Here is a 26,261-nt window from a genome sequence, read left to right as displayed (position 1 = left end):
ATCAGACTGATGTCTTTGCGTTTCCATTTTATGTGATAATAATAATAAATAAATAGTATATCGATTTTTAATCGAAGATATAAAATGTAATTTCATGACACAATTATATGTATATATTTTTTTGTATTATAACTTATATAATTAAGATATAATTTATTTGTTCATTACAAAATATTTTTTATTATCTTATTTTTAATAAGATATTTAATAAAATGAACGAGTGTTTAACTTATAATCATAGATTTCTTTATTTTATAACGCAACAAGTGAGTACTCCATTTATAGGAGGATATTAATTGCTCCCAGAAACATTATTTCCCATATATATAATAACAATAACAGCGATAATAGCGATCATTATCAGCAAAACTACTAACAGTAGTATATAGTACATTAACGAATGAGCATAGAAAATATCTTTATACAAATATGAAAATATACAATATACAAATTACATCAATAGTGTGTACATTCTTTTATGTAATATTATAATAAAATAGAGCGATATATCATTAATAATTAAATGACGATGAACGCAGGACCCACTTGTAAACACGTCAATATAATTAGATAAAAGGAACACCTTTATACCCCATTTATCGTTATCTAAATTTATGATACTCTGCGGCCGCATAGCAAATCTTGTAAGATATATGATTACTGATATAATGGAAAAGGCATCAAACTTAACGTTGTCGTGCCAGTGGTAATAAAACACACCGGCATATTAATCGTACCGATCATACGGTTGTTTCGAACGAAAAGCTTTCGTTTTATTGTCGCAATTGATTATACCAATATTAATTTAAATATTAATACGAAAGGAATAAATAATTCTCTCGTGCAAGATATATAATTCATGAAATAAATTTGCTTACGTATCCAGATATAAGATATAATAATCATAATAATTTCTTATGATTACGGAATACAACGCAAAATTAATATTTGAGTAAATTTGATTATGTTTATTTTCTACTATACCTTATCGTTCACGTAGATTTTATTCGTATTTATATATAATACACGTGAATTTCAAATAAATTCACTTTTCTGTTTTGTTTTTTCTTTTCTTTTCTACAATGTAGAAGTCAGAAAGTTAAGAAAATTTCTATTCTATCCAACAGCCCACCTCGTTGTGCAGATGTTATCAATGAAGGATTGATTCTTACCCCTATTCCGTTCTTCAAAAAGAAGTTACACTTATTAAAGAAGTATATGCCTAATAAAGTTCTTATAAAAATCAGTAGATGATATTCCTTTAGACCGTTCGATCGAAACTATTTTTTGAAGCATGTAATACCGACTATCGTTCTTTCTTTAAATTTTTCACAATTCTATTTTACTACTAGCTAAGAACTGTTTTACCAAACCAAGTGCGTGTAACATCTACAAGAAGTAGGAGAGTATTAAAAGTATATTGAAGTCCTCGGTTTATTCGTTGAGAATGCACGTGCGTACAAGAGCATTGCATACAGAGTAAGGATCGCAATTACTGCTGGGTCTTCTATCCTCAAGATAACCCTTCTTTTCTTCGGCTACACCACGAGGTATACGAATACTGACGTTACGATTGGCTACACCAGCGCTAAAATCGTGAATGCTGCTGGTTTCGCATTTGCCGGTCAATCTGCGCTCGTTATCCTTTCCTCCACGTGGATCGTAGGCTTGAATGTGTCTGAGGTGTTGTTTGCTGAGCTTATCAATGGCCTTCTCGATCTCTGAGATACCATTCTCTTTACGCATAGATTTTGTAGAGAAGTTTGTGTGAGCTCCGGCTCCGTTCCAATGGCCATCAACCGGTTTCGGATCAAGAGTTACAATCACACCGTATTCTTCAGCAACGTAATGAAGAATGAATCTTGCGATCCAGAGATCATCGCCAGCGCTTATACCATTGCATGGACCTACTTGGAATTCCCATTGGGAGGGCATCACTTCGGCATTTGTACCGGCGATCTTAACACCAGCATAAATGCATGCTCTGTAATGAGCCTCAACGATCTCACGACCTATGACTTTGTTTGCGCCAACACCGCAATAATATGGACCTTGGGGACCTGGAAAACCGTTTTTAGGCCAGCCTAGAGGCTTTCCATCAAAGTCTAAAAGGGTGTATTCCTGTTCGATACCAAACCAAGGATCCTCATCTTTAACTGCTTCCATCGCTTGATTACATTTGTAGCGTTCGTTTGTTTTCGTTGGAGTTTTATCGCTAGTATAGGTGTCGCAGAGGATCAGCTTGTTGTTACCACGTCGGAATGGATCGTTGTAAATTGCTATAGGGTAAAGATATATCTCGCTATTGCTTCCTTCTGCTTGGTACGTTGAGCTACCATCGTAAGTCCACGTTGGTAGTTCTATAAGAAAATGTATTTTATTAATATCATTATCGATAGAGGAAATCTCAAGAGTTATATTAAGATAATTTTTATCTATATTAAAAAGTAATAATTGTACTATCGATCCTATATTTCTTAATTTGTATTTTTATTACCGTTAGAATTTTATCTTCGTTCTTAAATTATTGATAATATGTTTTTAAAATTTCTTTCGATTATAATCTTGTATATATTGTGATACTCTTATCTTTTTTTTACATCGATCTGATCAAGTAGAAAAGATAGCGATTTATCATTTTGCTACTACGCGAATTGCTCCTAACGTAAGAGAATTGAATGAAAGATTCGAACGGATGTGGCATGCACAATTATACACCCTCATTGTGATTCTACAATAGTCTTGTTATGATGAGTAACTTGTGACCTCTGTCGTGTGCAGTCAAGGACAAAAAATAAAAACAAACGACAGAGTTGCGTTATCTGCATCACTTACGCGAATTTAATTAACATAAAATGTAAATTTGTTTATTTTCTTGTGTTTGGAATATGAATCGATTATGTCATTCTTAAGATAATTCAATAAATTCTTGTTGGTTATTACTACTTTAGTGTTTGTTACTATCAAACTCTTTGCTAATGTTAACAAATTAAATAATCTTATTCCACTTTCTAATATAATTCAATTTCTAAGACAACTTCGTTCAGTGAGAGTTATTAAAAAAAAATACATAAAGTCTTTTCAAATAAGTTACGTGACGATGTAGATCTATTTTTATTATTATATCTGGTATTCTTGTATAATTTAAAATTCATACACCGTGAGGACGATTCTGATACGAAAACTTCATGAATTTTCTAAAATACCAACCAGAAGGATGTTTTGGTACGAAGTCCAAAGTTCGAGTTTTAGATCTTAAACCTTCGCCTGTACCATCGATCCAAATGTATCTTGCTTGAATTGCATTATCCGGTTGCGGTAGGTCGAGATATTTGTTTAGTATAGTCTTGTCCAAAGCTGCATTCGGCGAATCTTTTAATATAGTACGCGACATTGTGGTGCTGTAATACATATAAAAAGAATATGTTAAACGTAAATCGTTATGAAGGACATCGAATATCGATGAGATCCTATCAGAGATTATCGGAAATTTTCTGAGCATGTCAAAATATCTTAAGCTTGGGCCGTCGAACGTTTAAACTAACGATGTATGTTCCCCATCAATCAACAATGATAAAGTATTGACGAGGACAAGAAACGTAATCGTGCATTATTGCTGCACTTGTTTCAAGAATAGACTTTGCCACCTGAATCGATCCTACTCTCCTCCTTTTTCTCGTTAAAGAGATAATATCGAAAAGCGATAAAACAACGAAACGAGACAATTCCGTTTCATGTTCTATCATAAATTCATAATATTGTTACTTTAGCTCGTTATTATAGAATATATGTAATATATTTAAAGTTAAATAAGTAATAATATTTTTATATATATTTCGTAATAAGATTTTATTTAAAATGATGTTTTAATCTATCATTTTTTTAATAAGTATTATATTATTTCCTGCCTTGATACGTGAATCCATTACAGTTAGAATAACGAAAATAACAAAAGACTCCAAACTTATCAAGAGTTTCAAATTTCGAATTATATTTAAAGTAATTAGAATTTTTTGTCATATATGTATGTAGATTTGTAGAGATTTGAAATGCTTCAGATCTAAAAGGTAGTAGTAATGAAATGTTTCACTACTAAAAGTGAAGTTCACTTTAAAAAGAGAGAAAAAAAGTAATGCGATGGTGGTGCCGTCTGATGGAAATAACGTACGACTTGTTGCACATCCATCGTCCACGACGTAAGCTCGTGCATCCACGATGATGCAGCTGGTACGGGAGACTCAGACAGAGAAGAAAGAGAGAGAGGAAGAAGAAGATTGAAGAAGAAAAAAAGAGAAGCTCTTTATTTATCCTTGGGCGGCACGAAAAGATAGGTGCGCCCACGTTTCATGCGTGTACCACGCGATTCGTGCGTGAAAGCACAATCCTACTACGACGATGATCCTACCACGAATGATGAACTGATGTCATTCGTTCCAATTCGAAACCAAAATTATTCTTTAAAATTTTGTTGCAATTGTATTTCCTAAATCGTTTATTAAAATCATTCATAATTATTTATTTTAAAAGTGATTGTTTTGAAATCATTTGAATACTAGATTAAATACGTAAAAAGAAATATTTAAAATTTATTCTTTAAAATGGTTTCTATTCGTAATCATTATTTAAAATCATTTAGATATTATTCTTTTGGATGGACGTTGAAAAAAATTTCCACTCCTTTTTTACGGACTTTAATCGATACCATAAAAGAAGTTTCATGGTATGAGAAGAAGGGAGATGATCGAAAGAGAAAGAGAAAGAGCAATGACTCTTTTGAATACATGAGAAGGTCCACACGATGAAAATAAGGATGTAATGTATATATGTGTATGTGCATGTATGTGAATGGAAAATTTCGACGCTCTCTCCTGTCCCATAATGAAATAAATCGAAAAAGGAGATAGAAACATGGAGAGAGAAAGAGAGAGACAAGTTATAATTGTTACAATAATAAATGATCGCTTGAAAAATACTTGACAAAAGCACAAATTATTGAATTGCTATTAATCGTCATTAAATGGTTCGAATTATAGTTAATTTTCCATCGAAAAAAATATTAAATACGATTTACAATAATTAACTTCAATGATGTTAGACATCTAATTACTATTTTTTTGTCCTCATTTATTCTTTTTGATTTACATTGTCTATGTTTGTACGAATATATATATATATATATATATATATATATATATATATATACATATATATATATTCTTGTTTTTTAATTTTAATAATATAATCGGAAATATGCGAATTATTTCGAGGAAAAGACGACGAAGAACCGTATAGTATGAATCAATAAATAAAATATAGAATAAAAAAGGAAAATAAAAATAATGAAAATGTGTATTTTTTTTTTTTTCTTTTTTCTTATATTAAAGTATAATTAACGATCACGTTATGTTTTTTTATTATTTGTTTTTTTCTTAGAATTAATTTTATTGTTCGTATCGATCTTCTGATTTGTCTCGCGTGATTGCAGATTGCTCCAAAAAATCAAAATGAATGTTCGTTTATATGTAATTTGTACTTCTTGCATGCGATTGCGTTCCTCTCGAAACGAATTTGGTTCTTAAAAGGAGATACGAGAGGATTGCTCCATTCTTATCGTTATTTTATCATATGAGAAACGATACGAGAAATTTTCGTCATTGTTGAAACATTAATAACGCTATTAAAGAAACGGAAAGAAACCATGCTGTTAATGTCAGAAAATACTTTATAATTTTAATTTGAGTTCGAAAGTTTGAGTCCAAATCTTTTAAAGTTTCATCAAAATTGTTCTTTTTTCTTCTTCTCGATAATAATGTTTATAATGATAACAATTATAACGACTACGATAATTTTGAAAATAACTTTGCGAATAAGTACTGCTAATGACTTATTGAAATGCTTATGTAGATGCATATGTGTAAATCGTAATTACGACACGGACGACCTCGATTATATCGATTATATTGATGATTTTCGAGACAGCTCGTTGTTAGATTCATAAACAGCTTGCACTGTGTCCTTTGCTTCGACGTCCTTGAGCGATTTTTCCATCCGAAGGACAAATTGAGATTATCTTTATATTTTTTTGCGTGTATTATTGGCATTTGTTGGAAACGTTAGAATATATATACATATATTGTATGTATGTATGAGTATACATAAATAAATAAATAATTTAGCTGCCCCATTGTCTGGACATAATAAAAGTCAAATGGTGAAAATAAATTGTAAGGTTAATGCACTTTGCTTTGAAATCGGGAGGATCTTCAGAAGTCATTTTTTCATTCTCTCTTTCTCACATGTTAGAGCTCTAAGTTTCTAATCTTTTTTTTAGTGACGCCTCCTAGTCCTTTCTGTTTAATATAATAATGACGACATTAACGAGATTAAATGGCCACTTATCTATAGGTATATATGTATATACATATGTATGTATTATCCTCTTTCGTTAGCTGATACTCTCATTCAAGGTTTTTAATACACAATATGCAATAGATACATATATACTATTAAAATATAACGGTAATATATATTATAAAATATAACGTCGATCTCGTATGATCGATGAGTGTAAACAAAATCGATCACCGAAATACCGAGATTTGTAAAAAGTTTCTTAACAACATGTTTCTACGTATATATACGTAAAAATGATATAGAACGAATTTACATATCTCGTTAAATAGAATAACGACGAAGAATTCGTTACGTTAATTACAACGTCTATTTCGCTGTTATTATTCTTCTATCCCACAAAGAAACACAAGAGAAACGATAATGTCGCTCCTTTGTTTCTTTGAATTTTACTCGCTCTCAACGATTTTAGACGTTTCGTTGGAAATCGAAAGAAAAAGAAAAAAAAGAACAGAATCGACCAAATTAGCCATTCGTTCTGGACAATTTTTATTAACTTCGTTGTCTGATAATGTCTATAATTATAAGAAAAAATGATTCGATTTAAAAATGTTTTTTTTTTCTTTTTTATTTTTCTACGAAAAGATATGGAAAGACAAACGGGTGGAAAGACAAATCTCGATGGGAAGTTTCCTTAATAATAATTCTTTAGTAAGATTCTATCATTTATAGGAACAAAGAAATAACGTACGTGGAATCTATACACGTGGTGTATAGGTTCTGCGCAATAAGGTCAGACGAGATCAAAGGTATAATTTACCGGTTTTTAGTTAGCAAGAAGGCTTCTTATATAGAAAGTTGCATGAGAAAAGAAGAGAAAATGCTCTGAAAACCGAATCTGATTTGATCTGTCTTCAAGGTCTTAAATCAATCAGTCGAGTGATCGATAAAGAAAAAGATAGAGAAAAATCTTTATAATAAGATTTAGTTAAAAAGAAACATAAATATCTACGTAAATCTTTATTAACTTCATCCATAAATTGTTTAATGAGTACGTTTGACCTTTTATTTGATAATAATAAATAATATATTCCGTTACGCTGCGACCATGAGTCGATCTCTGAAATAACTAAACACATGTTCCGCATGATAGTTTACACTTTTTCTCTTCCTCTCTCTCCTCCTTTTTTCGCCTACAACGTTCTAAATTTGAATCTTATTTCGACATACAAATGTACAAGAATAACTGACCGATTTTTAAGTTTTTCACGGCTCAAAAACTGTATCTTATACCTTATGCACTCTTATACTTATATGTATGTGTATATACGTATTACATACAATGGCAAATGCTTTATCTAAAATTCAATGCACCAAGGCCATCGTATTCAAGTCAGACGTTCACTCGACAAACTGATTGCCATTTAAATATTTTGCTAAATAACAATCTAACAAAACTTTTTGATTAACATTTGCTTGTTTTCTTAAGTCAAACAAATTTTGTTGTTGATAAAAATCAATCTATTTGTAAAAACATACCTATTATGTCTCAATTAATCGTACCTGATGAAAAAATTTTATGGAATCCTCGAGGACAATAAGTTTTCTTAAGAACGTATTATCTTTCTCGAATAAAATGTACGAAAAAAACGAAACGAAGATGTTCTTGAAATTCTTCAGCGAAAAAATAAAAAGTTAACCAACCTGATACACCTGCTGATGGTGATCCATTTCTGCTTTTGACCAGTTGTGATCGATCGCAGAATCATGCTACCGCAAATCTTCACGAACATATTCGAGCTCATTTTTCTGACTGTTTGTTCGTTTTTCTTTTCTTTTTGTTTATATTGAACAAGTATGAATCTTACTTGTTCTTAAATTTTTCTGATTATCACGAGATTTTGGGTAAAGGATAAATGATCTTTGTTCGGACTTTCTTTTTTCCTCTCTTGGGCTTGAGAAAGAAGAGAGAAGAGAAACGATGTAGTAAACAATAAAAAAAGGAGAAAGTATTAATCGGTTAGAGAAAGAAAAATCCTGTCGAGAACGGTGAGAGCAACGCACTCTCTACTGGCGGTGGAAGAGAAAGAGTGGTACCTTTTATATGGGTACCCCCTCTCTTATCTTTCTCTTTCTTTCTCTTTCTTCTTTTTCTCTTGGTTCGACTTTCAGTACCATATAGCATACTATTACTATTTTGTTTTCATGTAAATTTTCGAAGCTTTGACCCTTTTGTAAACAAAAGTCTTCTAGTCGATATTCTTACTCTTTCTTTTGAATCGTCATCTCTCTTTTTTTTATCTATTTATTTATTTATCTGTCTGTCCTTTTATTGTTCTTGTTAATGTGATTATATGTACACACACACGCACGCATATATATACGCACAATGAATCACTTTAATATTTGAATAACATGATCGTTCTATTGATTCATTTTATGAACAATAAATATTAGATAATGAATTTAATTCTATGGCTAAACTAATAGATGTTTGTTCGTCGAAAAGATTCGTATCTCTTCGCGAATTATCTAGCTAATTATTTTACATCTGATTATTTTTAATCGACAACTAGATATTTTTAAAAGTAATGAAACGTGTTAATAAGTTTGAGATGTATTTTATCAATACCATTGATAAAAGCATCTGTTGAAGTCAATGGCATATTAATTAATCATGATTCTATGTAACCATTCCAATTCTAATTGGCTATGAGGACAAGTAAATGAGAAATATAAAACTGAAAAATAGATTTTTATATTTTACGTGACTAGAAGAAGATTTATATAAGTTTTTAGCTCTTTCTTTCTCTCTCTCTTTCTTTCTTTTTCTCTTTGAAATTTTGTATCGTATTCGTTAGGTCAATTGAAAATGAATTGTCAAAACAAAAGAAGAAAAGAAAGTCTTCAGATGAGAATCAATAATAAAATTAATGTAACCATGAAAATCAAAAATCATTGAGAAAAACAGACGTTCCGACTGCTGTCAATGTTATCACAGAACTTTATCTTAAAAATGGACAAACTGAGAAACTATAGTTCTAATGGTCACGGATCGCATAATCGACGGAACTGAGTTATCGAGTTAGAGTTAAAGTTAGAGTTAAAGTTAGAACTGAAATAGAATAAAAGTTTCACTTTCTTACAATGAGTATGATCAATATCGTTCTGTCATCGTGATGATTACACATTTGGATAATAGTTACATTTATTACTCAAGTTAATTAATAATTATTTATAATAAATTAGTCGCTGTTTTTAAAATAATCTTTCTGATTTTATTTTATTTTTGTTTCGAATAAGATAAAAAAGAAAAGAAAAGATAACTGTTCTTTTTATTTTTCTTTTTCTTTCGTTTATCACTATCTCCTTGAACAAGATAAAAAGACAACGAATATCTTACTAACGTTCTCAGTTCTACTTTTTTAACTTTCTCTTTTCTCAAGAATTCGAACTTCTCGATTAACCAATATGCAGTAACGTGAGCGTGTAAATTTTACCTATCAGGTATCCTCGATTAAATAATCGACGCTTCGATGAGCACGTACTTCATATCAATATCATTATCAGTAAGAAGTCGACATGGTATAAAGACTTTTAACATTGTAGCAAATCTCAGTTAAAAATTATTAGCGATACTATTAATAATATAACTATTACGTACGCTAAAGTTCGCTTACAGAAATCTTGCGATTACTCAGTTCTTCATTATATATCTTTGACCTTCTTATCATTTCTTTAAATACAAAGAAAAAGAGAGATAAAAAAATAAGTGATAAATAATTTAAAATCTTTGAAACTCAGGAAATTTGTATTTTATAAACAGATCTCTTTCATAGATTAAAAAATTAGATTAAAAATTAAAATAAATAAGAGACACGTAATATTAAAATGTTGAGTACTATATCTTGTAGAAGAAAAAAAAGAATTTTGTCGACGATTTTATATGACGAATTTATATGAGTATTGTAAATATTATTAATTTTTCACTACTATTATTATTCACTATTATTATAATCATTCAATATTATCGTGTGAAGCATGAAAAATATAAGAGTTGATAAAGGAACGTTTAATTAGTATCGTTACACACCGGTTATTTTCCTTTTTCATTTTGACGCTTACTTCATCATGTACAATAGATATATACACACACACAAGTGAAATATACTTGTCTCCCTAAATTTAATTGATGTTTATTTACACGATCTCGTATTCTTAATGAATTAAGATTTTACGATATTGTTCTGTGAATATCGTAATGTTTAATTTATAATTTTTTTAATAATACGTATGTTAGATAAAATTTGTATACGATCTGAACATGAAATAAATCGAAAGTTTTCTATCGATTAATTAAAATTCGTTTATGATATTTAATTATCAAAATTACGATTATCGTTACTGTACACTATAATTACATTCATGATAAATCATTTTATGATTTATGTATAAAGGTTCCTTACATTATTGCATATAATACGATGGGAGGTTTATTCGTGCATCAAATATAAACTTTCTAGGATCTCGCGATAATAGAAGCAAACTGCGACACGATAAAGCGTTCCACTGACCTAGACTGGCCAAATAGTACTTGCATAGACCTTTCATTTAAGAACTAAACTCCTTAAAAGCAGTGTATTAATCTGTGGCGATCGAATTGAATTAACTTGTTTTTTCTCTTATTTTATTCAGCGATAATGAAAAGAATTGGTCGAACGAACGAGGAAAGAAATTCAAACGTATCGATCATTAGATGTTTCAAGAAATGTTCAAAGTTATAAAAAATTAAAAGTTTGCATGACTATTAAATGAAAACATCGGATCCATGTTAAATTTATTTCGGAATTTCGAAAGTTAGAAACATTAAGTTGTTAAAAGTAAAATCTTAAACGAAGAAGATAATGATAAGATTAAAGAGTTGTTAAATTAAATCAATGTTGTACTTTCAATTTCGAACATTTGTAACTTTTTGTCAAAATGACATTCTTGATTGATATATTGAATCTCGTAAGAATGGGAGTTTCTTTACTTGAAATGATAATAAAAAAAATATTGATCATTCCGTAGTAATTTTCCGATAGTTTCTAGGCATTAATCTATAAGAATACTTTCAAAATGAAGGGTCACATGCTGAGTGACATACCCTAAGAATGAACGAAATTGAAAGGAAGCCATGAAATCGATCACGAAACGTTTATTATTTGTTCTGATGATGATCGAGGGCATTCGGTCACTTAAAGATTATTCATCTAATGATCTATTTTTTTAAATACATATAAGCGACTCTACAAGTTACATTTCTTCAATGTCATTTTCCTGTTTGTCTGATCATGCATTATAACAAATTTTTCGTTTAATTGAAAAACAAAGAAAATTAGCTGGAACAGCAATTGCTTTTTCTAACCGTTGGTTTTTCATCAAGAATGACGTCATAAGTGAATAAATTAATATATTGAACTTTTCCTTTTATCGTGAAACGTATTATATGTATAATTTATTACATAACGCGTTCCGATCGAAATTTTAATTTTCACTTCGTAAACTAAACGTTTGAGAGATACTTCGACTTCACCGTTCATAACTTTGCACATATATATTACGTATTCATTTGACTTTGAATTAACGAGTTATACCGTATAATTATGATTTTCATTCGTATCTCTTATTCACGTATTTTTAAATACAAAGGTACATATTTGATTAAGAAAACAGAAAATCATGTGTATAATTGTTAATAATTCCAAATGATGATAAAAATTTGTTTTAGCACTGCTTAAAGTAATTTATTTCTAATATATTCTTTTGTTTGCACGTTACTATAAATTAAAATAAAAATACATCGTAGTTCATCTATTTATCACGTTTCGAGTAATTAAAAAGCACCGATATATAAAGATTATCACGATTCAATCGTTATCGTTCTTCGTTTGAGATTTATGCGTATATTCCCGTATTTTCCACCTCATTTCAGATCGAAAGTACCATAGAGTATAAAGTATACGTTGGTAACCTAAATAGATAGTCTATCTTTGGCAAGTATCATCGTATGAGATATTGTGTGAATTTGCAATCGTTAATAACGTAAAATAAAATAATAATAAAAATAATAATAAAATCAGATACAAGATTATTTTGATTGACGTGTTGTATTATAATTCGCTATTGTTCTCTATAAAAAAGAATAAATATCTATATTTTGAAAAAATTTTAATAGTATTAAATCATAATCGATATTCTATGATGATTGTAAACGTTTAAGTATACGTATATAAAATAATAAAAATATTGAAATGAAAACATTTCTAAACAAACTTCCAAATGTTTTTCTCATCTCTATCTTTGATCTAATTATTTCGTACAACGCAATATTTTATTATTGATATTTCAATCGACAAATTTTTGGCAGATGTAATCTCGAAGAAGCTAGCGAACGTGTAACGAGTTTCCACACGTTTTCTACGTGATCACATGTACATAATTTCGTACAAAAGCAAGGAACATGAGAAGAACTGAAGAGAAAGAGGAAGATAGAAGATAGAAATCAATGGAAGATTTTCAGGGTCATCAGAACGCATGAAGAGCATTTTTCTGCTCACCTTAGCAAAGCTAAACAGGCTAAGAAGAGAGCGCGCGAAGGGACACGCAATTCTGTGCCAACTATTTCCGGCTAACATCAAGGCCTCCTCCTACTCCTCTTCCCTTTCTTCACTTACCTTCAACCATCTTTACTATCCACCTCCAATTCTCTATTTCTCCTTCTCTTTCTCCTTCTCTTTCTTAAAAGCTCAACGTTCACTGCCAAGGACTTCACTCCACTTCTTCTTACATAATCGAATGATAAATAAAAACAAAGAGGAACGCAAAGAACTCAATGCTTTATATATATATGTATATAACGAGACTAATTTACATGATTAGATACTGATTTATATGATTAGATAATGGGAATAAGAGATGCAATTGTAAGAGATAAAAAAATTCTATTCGAACGTATTATAAGTATTGCTAATTGTTCGTTAATAATAAAAAAAATAAAGAGAATAGTTGTATTTATTATTAGGGAAATATCGAGCTTTTACTTTTGGTTTGATTACGCAAAATTAATATATGAAGTACGCCTTAATAAACGCAACCCGTCGTGAACTGAGCTATATCAGCTGTTTACAATTATTCATTGTTCCTTTTAATCAAACTTGCTTCTTCTTTTTCTCTCTCTCTCCCTCCCTCTCTCTCTCTCTCTCTCAGCAATGATACGATAAAAATGGAGCATTAACGAAACGAAAAAAACGAATAAGATAATAATTAAATGAACGTAATAAGTGACTTTTTTTAGAAAAAACGTATCAAGTTAGCCTGTTAACTCCATCGGAAATAGAAACACATACACAAGAAACGCGTATGTTCGTCTAACGCGCTCGAATTGGTTAGTACGAACGATCGGAATTCTGCCTATAAAGTTGCCAAGTTTGTTTTACATCAATTAGACATCAATAATACGATTCAATACTTTTTTATACGTGTTTGTCTGCTTAGAATATAATAAAAAATCTTTAAATTATTATTATATAATACAATAAAATTATAATCATTTTAATCACAATATAGTCATTATAAATATTAATGAACTGAAAACAGAAAGAAAAATAAAGATGATACTGCATTACAAAAAAGACAACGATCGAAATGTACACGTGCAATGTATATATTGAAAGTAAGATTTACATAGAAACGGAAACTATTCTTCCTACGCGTTTTTCTCATAAACATCAACAATGTCTAATCTAAATGTATTGGATGTTGTTCTCACAAACTCTAAAATGTCTTTTAAAAAAGAATTTCATAATAAACTTGAATTGAAGAACATGGGTAAATCGATTAACTTGGATACAATATTTAAATTTAATTAAACTTCCTGTCAAAACGTGGGCGATGACTTCTTAATATAACATGAGTGAAATTGACTTTAAATAATTAAAATCACTCTCGTGGAGAAGAATGGACTTAATACAAATAAATACCTAAGTTCAATTCTACTCCTGATATAGTATGTAAGACGATGTAACACTTGTTAACAATAAAACGAACACTTCATTTAGACGAAAACGCAAAGACGCGTGCGATACAGTAACGCCGAGTACGACTGCCAGGTAACTGCCGTCGAAGTTATACATGACATGAAAGAGTATAAGAGAGTTCGAAAGAGGCGTAGTTTAGTATAGATAATGCTTTCGAAAATAGGATCGTGAGTCAAAAGTCTACCACACGTAAATTAGGTTTCTAGATGACGAGTGTGTCGAGCGTAAACGAAACTATGTCGTATTATCCTTTGTACGATAGATAAAATAAAAAAAATCTTTATTTTGAACTTTGTACATCTTACATATGTAACATAGACCTTAAAAACGACCTTTGAACGATGATTGTTATCTACGTAATCTTATCTCGATATTATTATTAAATAAATATTTAAATTCTGTGACTTGTCCTCATATCATATCGTTTCTAATTTATCGAATTTAATAACGAGCTAAGATGAATTTCTTTTAATATGCTTAGTCCATTCAACGAGTAGTAAATGAATTAATTTTAAATGATATCAATGAAAAAACACGAGGAAGTCTATCCGCAACTTGTAACGAAATCATTCGCGGAATATTTCGTACGATATATCGATGAACTTTCGCGCGAAAAGCACCCCGCTATGCTACACGACGTACAACGAATTATCTTGTCGTGCATCTTCCTGGCGTAACAGAGACCCCTACATTGTGCTTGGAAACGATATATATATATATATATATATATATATATATATATATATATATATATATATATATATATAAGTATATATATAAGTATATATATATATATATATATATATATATATATATATATATAAGTGGGACAACATTATTGATACGATCATTCCTTTTTAATAATTTCCAATTCTCTCTCTCTCTCTCTCTCTCTTTCTTTCTCTCTCTCTATACATATATATAAATATATAAATATATATATATATATATATTTTCATATATATATATGAAATATTTGAAATATTTAAGATGTCTTGATAATCTTCGAAAAAAGATAAAGAATTAAACATATGTATGAGAACTATAGAGTGATTTAATCGTAATCTTGAGTTAAGCCTTAAACGACTTTGTCATTATTTACTAAAAACATTTCAAGTATTTAGAAGAATATTTATGAAGAATTTATTACAGAAGACGAATATATGCGTACCATGAAAAGTATCTAATTATTTTAATTTCGTATGGATAATCACGTGAACTCGCAACTCGCGTGAATGATCGATCACTACAAAAATAAAAGAAAGAGAAAGAAGTTCTTGTCACGCGTTAGAAAGCTTACGTCAATGTTAAATAAAATAATTCGCGAATACTTAGTGTTAATTAGCAAGTTGTTTGAACGAATTAACGAGAGCACGAAAGACTACTACGATATAAATATCTATTTTAAAGAGTGTTCTTTAAAACTGATTTTAACGTATCACTCACCGATCTACCAACACTAAAACTAACTGACATTACTTTTGTGATAACTGAGAAGGAACTGAGACTGTCATAGCTCCGCGAATTGTCGCGAAGTCCATACGTTCACCCTACTTTTCAAGAATTCCAAGCAAACTTTAGACTCAACCATAAAGATCGCTCGATATCATTTCCCTCTTTTTCTACTTTACTTGAGAATCGCTTAAACACTTAGCTTTGTTAGAATGTTGTTTTGTTATACTACTTAACGAGAGTACTTGCATGAAGATATAACGGTTTCATCGCTTATAATCTTTGATAAGAACCACAATGTGTGTAATTATAACTAAGACCAATTAATTCTACGTCATATGAGTTCAATGAACATAGTACATATATATATATATATATATATATATATATATATATATATATATATATATATAAATATATATATATATATATTTCTATATACGTTATTCGTTATTCGTAATCGTACATGTACATTATTAAACAGAGTTAAAATTTCGTGGACCGTTGAAAAATTGGAACGACCCAAGTCGTTCACACACGTATCGTATTTTCTCATTAATTAATGGGAGTGCTTAAAAGCTTTCTCTCTCTCTCTCTCTCTCTCTTGCTTTTTTTTCTATCTATCTCTCTCTTTTTAGCTAAACGTATTCTTCCAAAAGAGTAATTTCGCGAATTGTTGTGCCTTCAATCCAATGATGATCCCTCGAATCTTTTTGCATTATCTTATACCGGACACGCGTGATTTGACCCTAATATGATGAAAGAACAGTCGCGTGTATCGATTTGACGATGCCGGACGCTTTATATCGTCATGGAGACATAGGAAAACAAATCGAATTCATTGTTAAAACTGTTTGATCCGCAGTAAGGAACGCGAGTTCATTCTATCAAGTACAGAAAAAATAAACGTATTCATTTGTGCGAGTTCGTTCAATGATCTTAAAAGAAAGACCGAGGATCTAGGAGAGATCCATAGTTTAGAAAGTCAACTAATCGTTTGAAATAATTAATTATTAATTATTCCGAATTCAATCGTAAATTTATTGATCAGGTCTTCGTGACTACTTGTAGTAAACAGGTTTTTCGATATAGAAGATATACCATCTAATTCATGTGAGATTTTAAAGCGAACGAGTAAACAGGATGACGTGTTTGTCGATCGTGGCACTCTCGCACAGTGAAGGTGTGCGTACGACAAATATATTGTGCTACACGTGCGTTCTCTAAACCTGTATGAATATTATACATTTTTAAATATACGCATTTTAAATATACGTATAAAAAATCTACTAAAAAATTGTATTATTACATGAACACAAAGTATACGAAGTAAATATATTTATGTTATACGTGAAAAATTAATTATATACAATCTTAATTTTAATGTAAATATCTTAATCGTTTTTATCATAATTCAATTTATTATCATTAACTAAAATATTGTATATTCTGTAGAAATTTCTTGACTCAAGAAATAAATGTGTTCGAGAATAGGAGTATGTTTGTATATCGTTTTTTATACCTCTTGATAAAATTAATTTCTCTACTCACTCAACATTCCTACTCATTTGCAATTAAAGATATTTTGGTGATAAGGTTGATCTCGTTATCATAAAATTCACTGGTCAATACAATATGGTCATACGGTTGATTACGGACATATGTACAGGAAACGAAATAATCGTCGCGGCTATCATTACCGACGAACTGTATTACTGAGCCTACACCGTGCTAAATGAGTATAATCTATGGGACATGTAAGTGTGCGTGGAAAATTTGGTGAAATGAATGATGAACCCTAATAATAACAATAAAAAATCTACCAAAAGAAGTAGAGAGCATAAATATAAAAGAACATATCGTGCTAGCTTGTTAAACATTCATAAGATTCGATATTTCTATTTTTGCAATGTAGGTCGGTGCCGTCGTCTTTGTGTCGTTTCATCAGATTATTTTACAAACAACACTTGGAAATTGTCAAAGTAATCATTAAAATTTTACAAACGAAGAATCGGAATTCATCTTAACGACTAAAAGTCTATCGACGAGGATTCATTCGTATTTGCATAACATAAAAACAAGTGATCGTTATATTCACGAAAACGGTAATTATTATCGTTTAAAGCTAAAAGTCTTATGTCACGCATTAGGTTATGTCGTAATACGGAAAAAAGAATATTTATATCAACCGATAAGGAAATATTCATATTTTAAAGAGTTATTTGTAAGTTAAATCATTAAACAGTAGATTGCTTTGATATTATGTCGTAAAAACAAGTATGACGATTCTAAAATAATTATCTAAGTGATTGATAAGGAACACATTAATTGTTTTCATAAAAATATGAAGATTTTAAAAGAGATAAGTTGGATCTAAGTGGGTTTATCTTCTTACAGATAGATTAAAAATTCTTTAAAGAGAGACAAACAAAGTCATCACCGAGTATCTGATCTAGCATTATCTGAGAATCCAAAAAAAATAAAAAATAAGAAATAAAAAAGAAGTTGCGGATATCCGACGGTAATGTAATACTATCGAATGATCATATGCAACCGATCATTTCTCCATCTAATTATTATCTAACTTGATACCTCGTATGTGTATATATAAAATAAAGATTATTATATGTTGTCTATCCTAAACAACATATAACTTTACAACGTAAACTTTTCTAAGCGCCAACTTTTACATTGATTTTTCTCAACCTAAAGTTTTCTCAACATGAGACAGAACTTCGATCGTTGATCCTTCAACTTTCATCGTATTAAATAAAAAAGAAAGATAGAAAAAAAATTATCAATTCTATCGTTTTAAAATATTATCTACGAGTATAATAATGAATAAGGAAAGAAATATATATATCGCACTTCTTAATATAATTAATTAATATAAAATAATGAAAATAAAAAGAATGTAAAATGCACTCACTTAGAAATAAATCCACGCGTTCAAAAAGGATCGTCTTGGAAAGACTTCTTATAACGTTTGATCAATGCCACTCTAGGTCTTTTACGTTCTTCCTTCTACTATCCAATGGATAGTTCTTGATGAAACTAGCCAACTTGTGCCTGATAACACGATCTGCGATACTGCCGTACGAGCGCGCCCGCGATAACTTATGTAGGGGAGCGTTTCAGCGCAAGCGTCGCATACCCCGCGCTCTTCTTCGGCTAGCCTAACTTCCCCACCTCCGTGATGAAAACGATTATCCGGCATGATCGCTCGGTACGACGGATCGTTACCAGCCGGAAAATTCTTTTCTTTCATGAAGCACGAACGGATCACGAAACGAGAGAGAATTTCTTATCGTCGATCATTTTGAATACCATTTTGTTGTTGTTATTCTTCTTCTTATCACGTCCATATAGAGATTTTTGTTATCATCACTGAAGAAAATCTTCTCGATTTCGTTATAAATTTATTAAACATTAAAAAAAAAATGTAACATGGTATATTAGACAGCATTAGAATTTCATGTTCGCAACATTGAAATAAAATATTTATAAGAATACGTATACTTACTTCCCATCGTCGTTCGTTGATCTTTATGTAAAATAATTTGAATTATTATTTTTTGTCTATAGAACATCGAATAAACTCGTGATCTTATGTAACTTAATTTTTTTGTAATAAATCTTTCTAAAAGATTTTGTAAGTCTGAAACCCATTCAAGTTCGAATGAGTAGGAAATAATTTTACGATGCAAATATGGCGGGAACATGAATTTGCGATTAATGAAGTTTCGGATAAGCGCCACTTCTAATGGCGCTTTTATCCTCGCAAAACATATTATTATAAATTTGTTATTTTCACATTCTAAATAAACACACAAACATACAGTTTTATAATTCTTTAAATAGAAATTATTACATTTTAACGAATTAAAGTAGTTAAATGTAGAATAAAAAATCGATCGATCGATACTTCATCCATGCTTATCTCTGATTGGCTAATTTCATAAAGTATTTTTATTAAAGTTTTCCTTTTTTATCGAATGTAATTAACAAAAAATATCGATTGTTTTTCTTTTAATATATAATAAAATTATAATTAATTCATATTCTTAATAATAACATTTTCTCTAGTAATTAATTATATCGCTGTTAATAAAACATTTTTAATCGAAAGCTCTTTGATTGGTTCTCTATTTTTGCGGGAATTCATTAATGTTTGAAGATGACAAAAATATGATAAATCACGTACAATAAATCGTATAGATATTATGATTGTATAGATATTAGTATAGATATTATGATTGACATAATGTCACGTCGAAAAAGAAAAAAAAGTAATAAAAATTAGTTAACCTTGATAGCAATAGAATCTGAAAAATATATAAGTTCGATCGTTAAAGAATCCGAGTGAAATATTATAAGTCGTCATAGTAATACGATCACTGAAGGTTATAGTCGGTGTAATCGTCGCGGCAATTTTGAATTCCTTCCAATTAGCAGATAAGCTGTATTTATATAAGGTAAAAGTAATAATGTAAAATAAAAATATATTATTCAATCTGTACCAAATTTCATAAATTTCTTAAATAAAATATTTCGTCATTGATCTGTGTAAAATAATATTATTTTATGCGAATATTTTTCAATCTAACAACTGATATTTCATCGAACTCATTTAGCTGTTTGAACTATGTCGAAGATCAATTATTTACCAAATAATGATCGATGTCGTGATAAGTTTCTTTCGATATTACCAGTAATCAATACGACGCTTGAAGGTCATTCGACTTTGTAAATAAGATCACGATCGTACGAATTTTTTAAAATAAATATGTAATTTTATAAATGAATGTAAAGAATGTAACAGATAATTATTATTTAATTGATATTATTATTTTCTTATTGTAGGAATGGTAAACAAGTTAAACGGTTTCTCAGTGAGAGAAATTACATATTATAAAATATGATCTTTAGCCAAGGAGAACTTCTATCGATTCTTACGATACTCAACGTACCGGTTCTTTTATGTAAACTGATACAACTAACGAAATTTCTGTTTTTTTCAATATGATCATATACAACAAATAAAAAAATAATATACTGTTCAATCACCCATGAAAAAAACTAAACATAATTATATTTACAGAACACTGCTTCTGAAGAAAAAACATTTCTGTGTTTTGTGCTACATATACAGGTAAACAATAACAAATTAAATATACAAAATAATATTCTACATTTCTATCAATGATTAAATCTTTACTCGAACTATTTTACAGTAGGATGGCATATATAGATGCAGGATTTTATATTCACATTCAATTTGTACCAGCTGAAACTATGGTTAAGAAAATGAATGTGCGTTAAATGATATTACTCAGGATTCTATCGGTTTCTCATGAGAAACAAAGGCAAAAGAATAAAGCTAGATTATGCACTGACGTAGACACTTTCTTCGACACTATAATCTACATGAACAGGCATCAACAAGTCAAGATAGAGTTCTACGAAATGTTACATAGTCAGGAATTTCAACCATATACCAATATGAGTTATCAATAATTAACAGAAAAATTCGATTGGTTCAATTATTTTTTATGCTTTATGATGCGTATATATTTTCATTTAAATCGTTACTCACTAATAATTCCTAATCGTTAATCACTAAAAGAAGTAGCCTTCCCTGATTTACAACGTTCAATTAAAACTGTGTAAAATTTGACCTTGGTTTACTACATCAGCAAACTTTTATAATACAAATTCGTGATGCATTACGTGAAAGACTTACTTCTATGTATATGTAAACAAAACGTCTGTAAAAAGCACATGAATAATTTGTAGAACATTTTTTTTAAATTTTAATGTAAGGCACGACCCTGATGAAATATTCTTATCTTATCTAAAAGTTATTTTTTCTTCACAAAAAATAAAAATTACGAAGCATACGACAAAAAACTTGTTTGTACATCTGACAATGTATAAACAAGAACGATAATTAAAAAAGTACCGAATGAAAGCTAACTTGTTGAGAAAACTTGACGCACTTCCTCCTTTTAATTTAATTGTTATGTATAAATGGTGCTCATTTCACGGTCGCTGCGTCAGAGGCTTCGTGAAATGAAAACCATAAAGCATTGACGTTAATTTGTTAATTCCTCAATAAGTGCTAGGGAGACAAATGAAACTATTTTCAAAAAATTTCGAGAAAACTGAAATAAATGAAGCATGGACCATTATCTTCATCATAATCGAGGAACGAAATCGTCGCTCATTAGATTATTTCAACTATCGCGTGTCTCGAAATTGATCGAGTTTAGATATCGTGACCAATTTATGAAAACTAAACGCCAGGGTCGACCAAATGAAAAACTGGAACTTGCGCAACGACTGATCACTAATGACCCTTTACAATAGTCTTTACAAGGTCATAAAAGAAATTTGCGTTTAATGTATTGTACACGCGAAACTTAGGTGTACGAACTGATGACTATGTGAAATTTAAACAGCGTCCTAATTGTTACAGTTTATTGATACATGACCGAATGAAAGATATTTTCCCCGGGATCAATAAAAAAAACTTCTTGAATTTATATGACCTTCTCATCGAAGCGTTGCCAAAATGATGATTCCTTGCTCGGCGTAATCACTGAAAATATATTCATGTAAATATTTTAATGATTTAATATAAAAAAGAATATCATGATAGTAATAGATCATATCTATGTTACGTCATTCTAGATTGTTATAAACGTACCACTCTTTATTATTGCATTATGTCAATCATATTCAGTCCCCCCATGTGAGCAAATAGATTTTCATACGCACGCTTATATAATGATTAGAACAAAGTTTCGTGCAGGGTTCCCAAGTGGGGAAGCCACTGAGTAGCGGATTTCCTCCAAGCATGGGGCGATACTGATAATCGACAATGTGCAATAGGCGTACATTGATGAGCATATGACCTTAGAAAGCTATATATTCAATGGTGAAAAACAAGAGTTACTCTTACATACATGATATCAATATCTACAAAAAACGAATTCGGCAAATTTATCTAATGTGAATAAAAGCATAATGGTATATTTTAATGCTTATTTTAAGTAAGTACGTAAATACATTACAATTATTGCATTTAGACACCTCCGCATTTTTTGGATGTCCGCATTACGGTATAATCCTTCATTGATTGCTTAGATCGTAGAAGCATTCTCTTTAAATACATTTAAATATGCTTGTACAATATACAATAATGCGAAAATGTTTCTATTGTGCATGTAATTGCATTTTGTATATTGCTATTGTTTCCTAAATTATTATAAATAATTATCATTAAGATAATAGAAACTAAATTTCTTTATATATGTTGGAAAACATAAACTACAGTTTAATTTAATAGACGATGTATACAAAGATGTTTCTGCTATAATTCCTAAAAAAAATACAAAACATATAAGTAACTTTAAGAGGTATTTAAATGTACAAGATATTATACAATCATTGTCACAATCTGATACAGCCAACTCTTTAACCAAAGTAATAGGAAAGAATTTTTACATATTTCTATCGGTTTCTTGATTCAATTTTAGAAAATTTTATCAGTGTTTAATATCTTACTTTGATTTCTTCTAATTTTTTAAAGAAGTACTAAAGAGTTTATTATTGTATTATGATGTACTATTAATTGTATGCTATTTTAATTATACACTCGTAGACGAGTTTATATGATTTTAAAATTGTATAGACATAAATGAAGAGTTACTTTTTAAACCTAGAAAAATTGATATAAAAAAGACACCTTTTAATATTTTAAAAAGAATGTCCTAAATAAATTTTCCTGGAAACATTTAATTCGCCTAAATACCATAAGTTTAATACATTTGACAATTGTAATATAAGAGAGATATAAGATTTTTTGTTTTGAATTTATAAAATAAATAACAAATCTATTAAAGAACTTTCTATCTTTTTCACAGTATCAGAAACTTTAATAACCTGTTTTCAAAGAATACTTTATACTATCTTATACTATCTTATTTTTCACTTGCATTTTACTATACAAATAAGAAAATAAAATTAATTAAGGATCATTGCATACTACTGACTGTAGATACATGTCACAAATAAAACTGAATTGTTCAGTTTTGAGCATATCTGATTTTATTTTAAAGAACATTCAACTTATTGTTAATATATAAAAAAAAGGAACAGAAAAATTTTATAAATACAGAGATCAATGAATAATTTATCACTATTACGTGAACCATTAAATGGTATCGGCACCATTAAAATGTGATGCAATTCTCACTTTTTTAAGTTATATTGTTGGAAACATGTAGACTAATTTCCAATAAATCGCGTATATTTCTTCTATTTAAATGTCTTAAATTGCAATGTGCTTAAAAATAAGCATATATTAATACAAAAGTCAGTAGTAAAGCCTATATAATAGAGTTGGCTGATTTTAAATACTACATATTAGTATAATCTTTTTCTCTTAAAAATAACTGTAAAATATTTTCTTGATCAATAGATACCATTATTTATATTTTTTGAAATATGTATCTTAATTAAATGAATTGATCATTAAAAAGAGTCTTAAGCATGCTAAATAAAATTTATCAATTTAAACTGACTAATAAAAAAAATAATTCTTATGTATCAATAATTGTATGAAAAATAATGACCTGTTTGATACTTGGAAATTTTATCTTTTCAAGATACCTAGAAAGATTATTTATTATAATCGATAAAATATAAATATATCATATAACATGATATAAATACCTGTTTTGAAAAGAATATAAATGAGATATTTAATTAGTGGAAGACTGATTAATATACAATTTTATCAGATTAAATTAAAGAAGAGGAAAATGAAGGATCTATCATTCTGTCAATATCTGCATAATAATGACTTAACTCTGCTACTCAGAGAGAAACATATTGCAAGATTTCATACAAAAATTAAGAAAATCTAGCTTAACCACCTTTTGACTAATGAAATTAATATGAAACTTTTATGCAAAGTACATTGCATCGTATTCTGGAGTAAGCTGCTTTATGCAGTCCGCTGGATAATATGAATACCGCTATCTGTATGGACAGGAGAAGATAATTCTCCAACTTTCAAAGCAAACGCTGCTTGCTCGAAGGGTTTCTGCATAGTACCTCTACTAAATGGTCCCAAATCCCCTCCCCGTTTAGCTGAACTGCAATCACTATATTTCGAAGCAAGTTCAGCAAATGTAGCTTTTCCAGACGCAATTTGTTCTCTGTAAGCTAAGTGTACAGAAAATGTATAAATAAGTATGATATATTCTTAATTTATAAACAAATATATATCTAATATTAGATATTTCTTGATATTAACATTAAACTCACACTTTATTAATTCTAAAGCTTCCTCCTTTGACCTTGTTATATTTTCTTCTCGCCAAGAAGATGGTCGTCGAGATCCTGAATGTTTTACTAAAAGATGTGAACACTGGACTTCCTCTGAACCATCCCCATTACCATTACCAGAAGGATCTGCTGGTTTGTCTGGTCTATCCCATTGACTTTGTTTAGTATAAATATTTAAATAATAATGTTGACCTGTACAAAGAATGCTATTTTTATATTGCAAGTCATTTTTACCTATTATTTATTCAATATTGAAGAGTAAGGAATGAATATTCCTTCAATCAGTCATTCATTTGAAAGCTATGAAATAGAAATATCATGACAGCAACAGTTATAGTTAAAATAATAAATAAAATACTAAAAATATTCTTTAAATATTATGCTTTAATAAGTATTACGCACAATTATATTCTTTTGTATTTATATTCATCATCAAATGATAATGCTGCAGTCATTAGCATATCAATTGTTGAAATTTTTCGAGTTACAAAACTTGATAGAATAACTGAAGTATTTTTACAATCATTTAAATACAGATATGCATACAAAGAAATATATAGTATTTATTGCAATATATAAAAAATAATGCGATATTTAAGTGATCGTCTAAGAAATATTGGAAAAATGCCGGCCGCCCATCTGATGCAGCTTAAAAGAGTAGCGTATCGAACTAATATTAAACTTTTGAAAAACTAAACCTATTACAATATCGAAAAGAAAAATAATTTAGCTATACAAACAAACCATAAAGTTAAAATTTAATATACCAGTAGATCTACTGAGTCGTTTTTCCCAACCCGCTGGAAGTTCCTCGTCCGCCATGGTTGTTGAAATTTGGTTGACTTGCGAGATTATTTCTTCCCTATACGACTTCACGTCAAACATAAACGCGTTCCTAAAATATACATAGACATTCTACCAACTTATAAACATTATAATTTAACTTAAACAAAGGCTATCGTAATATCCAATAAGAAATCGGAACATCCTTATTCATTGGTTTTTATTTAATCCAATCAGAAC

General features: G+C 29.5%; 2 protein-coding genes and 1 long non-coding RNA gene across 8 annotated transcripts; 1 reads left to right on the top strand and 2 right to left on the bottom strand.

Annotated features, from left to right (window-relative positions):
- Positions 1-223: 223 nt before the first annotated feature.
- LOC124423867 (glutamine synthetase 2 cytoplasmic) lies at positions 224-18,989 on the bottom strand. 3 transcript variants are annotated; one of them, XM_046962162.1, is made up of 3 exons: positions 18,811-18,989; positions 3,211-3,401; positions 224-2,360 (listed from the first exon to the last, which is right to left on the bottom strand). In XM_046962162.1, exons 2-3 carry the CDS (start codon positions 3,392-3,394, stop codon positions 1,435-1,437), a joined length of 1,110 nt encoding a protein of 369 aa, XP_046818118.1. In that variant the 5' UTR covers positions 3,395-3,401; positions 18,811-18,989; the 3' UTR covers positions 224-1,434. The 3 variants fall into 3 exon arrangements, with proteins under 3 accessions (XP_046818118.1, XP_046818119.1, XP_046818116.1); XM_046962163.1 differs by lacking the exon at positions 18,811-18,989 and adding an exon at positions 14,373-14,512; XM_046962160.1 differs by lacking the exon at positions 18,811-18,989 and adding an exon at positions 8,056-8,288.
- A 726-nt stretch (positions 18,990-19,715) lies between these two features.
- Positions 19,716-24,058, top strand: LOC124423872. Of its 3 annotated transcripts, none has more exons than XR_006942178.1 (2): positions 19,716-20,356; positions 20,745-24,058. It is a non-coding gene; the product is annotated as an uncharacterized LOC124423872 (long non-coding RNA). The 3 variants fall into 3 exon arrangements; XR_006942179.1 differs by lacking the exon at positions 19,716-20,356 and adding an exon at positions 20,379-20,645; XR_006942177.1 differs by lacking the exon at positions 19,716-20,356 and adding an exon at positions 20,379-20,669.
- LOC124423870 (peptidyl-prolyl cis-trans isomerase NIMA-interacting 1-like) lies at positions 22,348-26,133 on the bottom strand. Of its 2 annotated transcripts, XM_046962168.1 has the most exons (4): positions 26,006-26,133; positions 25,218-25,430; positions 25,005-25,115; positions 22,348-22,482 (listed from the first exon to the last, which is right to left on the bottom strand). In XM_046962168.1, the coding sequence occupies exons 1-4, from the start codon at positions 26,121-26,123 to the stop codon at positions 22,424-22,426; spliced, it is 501 nt and encodes a 166-aa protein (XP_046818124.1). In that variant the 5' UTR covers positions 26,124-26,133; the 3' UTR covers positions 22,348-22,423. The 2 variants fall into 2 exon arrangements, with proteins under 2 accessions (XP_046818124.1, XP_046818123.1); XM_046962167.1 differs by lacking the exon at positions 22,348-22,482 and having other exon boundaries at positions 22,887-25,115.
- Between the last annotated feature and the right edge of the window lie 128 nt (positions 26,134-26,261).

This window comes from Vespa crabro, chromosome 4, assembly GCF_910589235.1.
Source record: "Vespa crabro chromosome 4, iyVesCrab1.2, whole genome shotgun sequence".
Taxonomy (NCBI): Eukaryota; Metazoa; Arthropoda; class Insecta; order Hymenoptera; family Vespidae; genus Vespa; species Vespa crabro.
The sequence above is the reverse complement of the archived record's forward strand: the minus strand, read 5'-3'. Positions and strand labels throughout refer to the sequence as shown.

Bases quoted from the DNA above. Each gene is read 5' to 3' on its own strand.
- LOC124423867 (XM_046962160.1), bottom strand. From the start codon at position 8,156: ATGAGCTCGAATATGTTCGTGAAGATTTGCGGTAGCATGATTCTGCGA. The intron at 3,402-8,055 runs GTTGGTTAACTT...TATGTATTACAG, and splicing joins ACCATCAGCAGGTGTATCAG to CACCACAATGTCGCGTACTA. The intron at 2,361-3,210 runs GTTGGTATTTTA...ATTTTCTTATAG, and splicing joins CGTACCAAAACATCCTTCTG to AACTACCAACGTGGACTTAC.
- LOC124423870 (XM_046962167.1), bottom strand. From the start codon at position 26,123: ATGTTTGACGTGAAGTCGTATAGGGAAGAAATAATCTCGCAAGTCAAC. The intron at 25,431-26,005 runs GTATATTAAATT...TTCTTTGTACAG, and splicing joins ACGACTCAGTAGATCTACTG to GTCAACATTATTATTTAAAT. The intron at 25,116-25,217 runs GTGAGTTTAATG...CTGTACACTTAG, and splicing joins AGCTTTAGAATTAATAAAGT to CTTACAGAGAACAAATTGCG.